At 26.6% G+C, this 4,295-nt stretch overlaps 1 protein-coding gene across 1 annotated transcript; it reads left to right on the top strand.

Moving 5' to 3' along the window:
* The first annotated feature begins 934 nt into the window (after nt 1-934).
* LOC110281208 (ribonuclease 1-like) lies at nt 935-1,582 on the top strand. The gene is made up of 2 exons (XM_052261752.1): nt 935-1,050; nt 1,142-1,582. The coding sequence occupies exons 1-2, from the start codon at nt 1,048-1,050 to the stop codon at nt 1,580-1,582; spliced, it is 444 nt and encodes a 147-aa protein (XP_052117712.1). The 5' UTR covers nt 935-1,047.
* Nucleotides 1,583-4,295: the final 2,713 nt, after the last annotated feature.

Here is a 4,295-nt window from a genome sequence, read left to right as displayed (position 1 = left end):
GCCACGATTTTTTCCGTGACTAATCACCACATTTCTGGTAGTGACGGTTGTTATAAATTAATCACTTATTTAAATTATTTTTTAGTTAACAAATTAAAAAATCTATGTACAGTTGTTAAAAAAAATTCTAGTATGAAAATAATATTTATCATAAAGAAACATGGAATGGAATTGAATTAAATTTAAAAATCCATTTAAGGTAACAACATTTAATTACAACATAATTATTAAAACCGTCCAAATAGTGTAAGAAACTGGACAAAGAAAGGAATTGGTAAAAAACCGTAAAAATTGATTAGACCTGGCAGGTTTAGAAAAAGCAATGAACCGAACAGATTTAAAAAATTTGGATCGGTAAAAAAAAAAACCCAAGCCCCAAAGGCAAAAGGACGTCGTCAAAAAAATAAAAGAAGCCTAGCTTAGTCCTTCCTGAGCCCATCCCCAGTTCCCCCAGCTCTCTCGCCTCTCTCCTCGACTTCTTGCTTCGACTCTCGCCATCAGCTACCTTCGCGCAACCAGAATCTGGTGAGTTCTGACCGATTAGATAACCGGTTCGGCTCCGGAAGTATGAATTGAAATTTAGTTTGTTTTGAAACATGTCATGTTTTGATTTCCAGTTGAGTGACCCATACTGCTAGTAGTAGCTTTTCTCCTTACGGCATTTCTTCTTTAGTATGTATCATTGATGTACAATGAAATATACTGTTTGGCTATTCAGTTCTCATTTCTGATTTATAAGAGGGAGGGAGGGAGGAGAACAACCATCGCTTTCTCCAACTCGCTCCCTTCCCTCCAAAACCCTCTAAACTATATGAACTCACTTTTCATTGTTTTTCACGTTATCCTGCTTGCATCCTCGGTTCATCTCACTAATGCTGCCTCTTATGAATATTTTAAACTTGCCCTTGTTTGGCCAACAACCTTTACTCGAAGCCAAAGATCCCACAGCATTTCACAATACACGGTCTTTGGCCTACAAATTTCTCGCTTCCTTGGCCAGCAAATTGTGCTAATAACCAGCCGAAGTATCATTTTGACAGAAGTTTGATGGTGAGTTAATTAATTAGACTTTTATCTATTTTCATTTATCTTGTTACATAATAAATTAATTATTAATTATTTTTATGATTTATTTTCGTAGACAGCGACATTGCAAGGTCACTTAGCCCCTGATTGGCCAAGTCTACTTCCAGGACAATCGAATATGGATTTTTGGACGGCGCAATGGGAAAAACACGGATCGTGTAGCGCTGAAAGGTTTGCTCAATCTGAATATTTTGAAAAGGCTTTATTTCATAGACATAATTTGGACATTGATGGCGAATTGAAGAAGGTTGGAATAATTCCCGATAGAATTAAAACTTATAGTCGCAGTGCCATTGTCAATGCAATAAAAAAGACCAAGACTCTTCAAGTTGAGCCCGAACTTGTGTGCTTCCCAGATAACGGTAATGCGTTATTGTGGGAGATTCGCGTGTGCTTTGATGCGGACTTAGTTGAAATTATTCAATGTCCTATTAATAAATCCAAAGGTGTTAATTTATGCAAAACAAAGTCCAATTCCATTATAATACCTGTGTAATGTTTGTTTGAATCCAAATATTATTATTATTATTATTATTATTATTATTATTATTATTATTATTATTATTATGTGTGAAAAATTGGGATCAATTATTGATTCCCCATAAATAAATATGCTTGTATTCAGTTGATCTGTGTAATGTCTGTTTGAATCCAAATATTATTATTATTATTAAGTGTGAAAAATTGGGATCAATATTGATTTCCCATAAATAAATATGCTTGTACTCAGTTGATCTATGCTCTTTAGGCGTTTCTGATGATTTGTATTCTTTTCCTTCCTATTCCCTTTTTGATTATCTAAAATTCTTTTATTATTTCATTTGTTGTTATCACATCATTTAGCAATTTGTCAATTTACTGTGCTATTAAATTTTGCTATTACTTCTTCATACATAATTGAATAAATATATATCTCTATCAGTCAAATTTTTTATTATAACACCCTTCCAAAGGAGGTGTAATCCTGATCAATTCTTATCCTAAGAATAACATTACAATTGTTAAGAAACACCAATACTTCAGGATGATTAACTCTAAATGCATCCCCATCAAGTTTAAATTCTTGAAACAATCGAGTGGTAAACCAACCTCACTCTTATAACCTCGGCTATAAACCACCATAGTACATGATTACTTCTCACAACAAAATTAACGATCAACTTATAATTAAAACTTATTTTAAACATTCAAAATAAAATTCAATCATATTAACTATTAAATTTTTTTTATACAATTTAAAAAATGTTAGACACAAAAATATACTAAAAAAAACATGTGAGAATCGTCAAGAATCAAAGGTGTTGTTATGTTCTTATATAACAAGTTGTATATGTATCATGTATCATTATTAAAATTTATTAAATGTATATTATAGTAATAGTAATACATATGAAATTAATCAAAATAATAAGTATTTTATTTCATGGAAGTAGAAGACAGTTTAGACCAAAAAATTTATGTACCAAATTTCTCAATATTTTTTATATTTATAATTTATAATTTTCCTAAAAGAGAAAAAAAAAAAGAAGAAAATTGTGACTATTGGATTGTTCTTCTAGTTTGTGACCACTTTACCACCATCTTCCTTGAATTGAAGTGAAAATGTGAAATAGTGCAAATACAATAAAATTTATTAATAATATATTAAAAGATAGTTAAAGATAGCCTTTAAATTTATCTATTCTATTATATAAAAATTGAGTTTTTGCATTTAATAATGGAGTTGACGTGACATGCTTTTGAGAGTGTTTTCTGATTTATTTCTTTTAACTCATTAAATATAAGTTATTACAATAAACTAACTATATTAACTAATTGATTTTATTAGATATTTAAATATCACATAATTTATTATAATTTATTCTTTTAATATTCTGTTAGTATTTTTTAATTTATTTCTTTTAATTTGTTGAACTAAATTTATTTATTAATTAATTTGATTAATTTATTAATCATTAAAACAATAAATTTATAAATAAAATAGATAACCAAAATATTTTTAATTAATAATTAAATCAAATTAAATCAAATTATATATATTGAACCAAATTCAAATAATGTGAATTAAGAATTAAATTAAAATAAAATAATCTTTTACTCATTCAAATTGAATTTAATAAATATAAATTAATTTTGTTAGATAATCATGGTCTTTTTTTTACTGTATATAGATTGACGTACAAAATTACAAGAATAGTCATTTTTATTGCTATTGCTATTTTAATTTTTTTTTCCTTATGTAAAATTTCTTTTATGTATAAATGTACTCAAAATGAGAAGGCATGGGTGAGTATTTCATTGATTGTTTGTTTGACGAGTACTATAGCCCGAAAATATCTCAATTTAGGCATTTTACCATGGCCAATGTATTTTTTATAGGTATTTGATAGAAGAATATTTATTAAAATGAATATACCATTGTAATGAATTTTATTTCTCAATTGTTAGATTTTTATGTCAATCTTGTGAATTCTTTGAATGCACAAGACAATAGAATAGGTTGACTTTAATATCATTAGAAGCTAAATTTAATTATTCAAGTAATAAGTACCACTAATTATGTTAATAAAGTAATCTTGTAGTAATAATGTGATTTATATTTTATTTTTTTTAATAAATTCATTTTAAAATGTAAAAATTAGACTCAATTATGCTAAAATTGTAAAGATAATATAAAATTTCACAACAAAAATAACATTCATTAAGAAAATAAATTTATTTATGACTCTTTCGTATTTATAAATCATAACAAGACTTATGAAAAAATATTAACGTCATCATTCTTATTAACTAAACCATAATATTAGGTAGTCAATAGTTTTATAAGTGAAAATTATTAAGTAATAACATAAAAATAATTAGCAACGAACAAGCAATAAAGATTCGTAAAAAATCTATTCTATTATATAAAAATTATGTTTACTTAATAATAGAGCTAATGTAATGGAACACCCTAAATTTTTTAAAATTAAATAATTAGTTATTTATGAATTATTATATTATTTGAGATTTTGTTTTTAAGGAAAATTATTTTACCAAAAAAAAGATTTAAATAAAATTTTATGATTATTAAAGTTTAACTTAATTATTTGGCCTTAAGGAAGTAAAGATTAAGAAACAAAGCCAAACGTGGCTATCAGGTATACATATAGACATTTATAATTATGACATATAACTATATAAGTCTTTTATCTGTCGCTTTAACACTA

The sequence above is a fragment of the Arachis duranensis genome, chromosome 5, assembly GCF_000817695.3.
Source record: "Arachis duranensis cultivar V14167 chromosome 5, aradu.V14167.gnm2.J7QH, whole genome shotgun sequence".
Lineage (NCBI taxonomy): Eukaryota > Viridiplantae > Streptophyta > Magnoliopsida > Fabales > Fabaceae > Arachis > Arachis duranensis.
The sequence above is the reverse complement of the archived record's forward strand: the minus strand, read 5'-3'. Positions and strand labels throughout refer to the sequence as shown.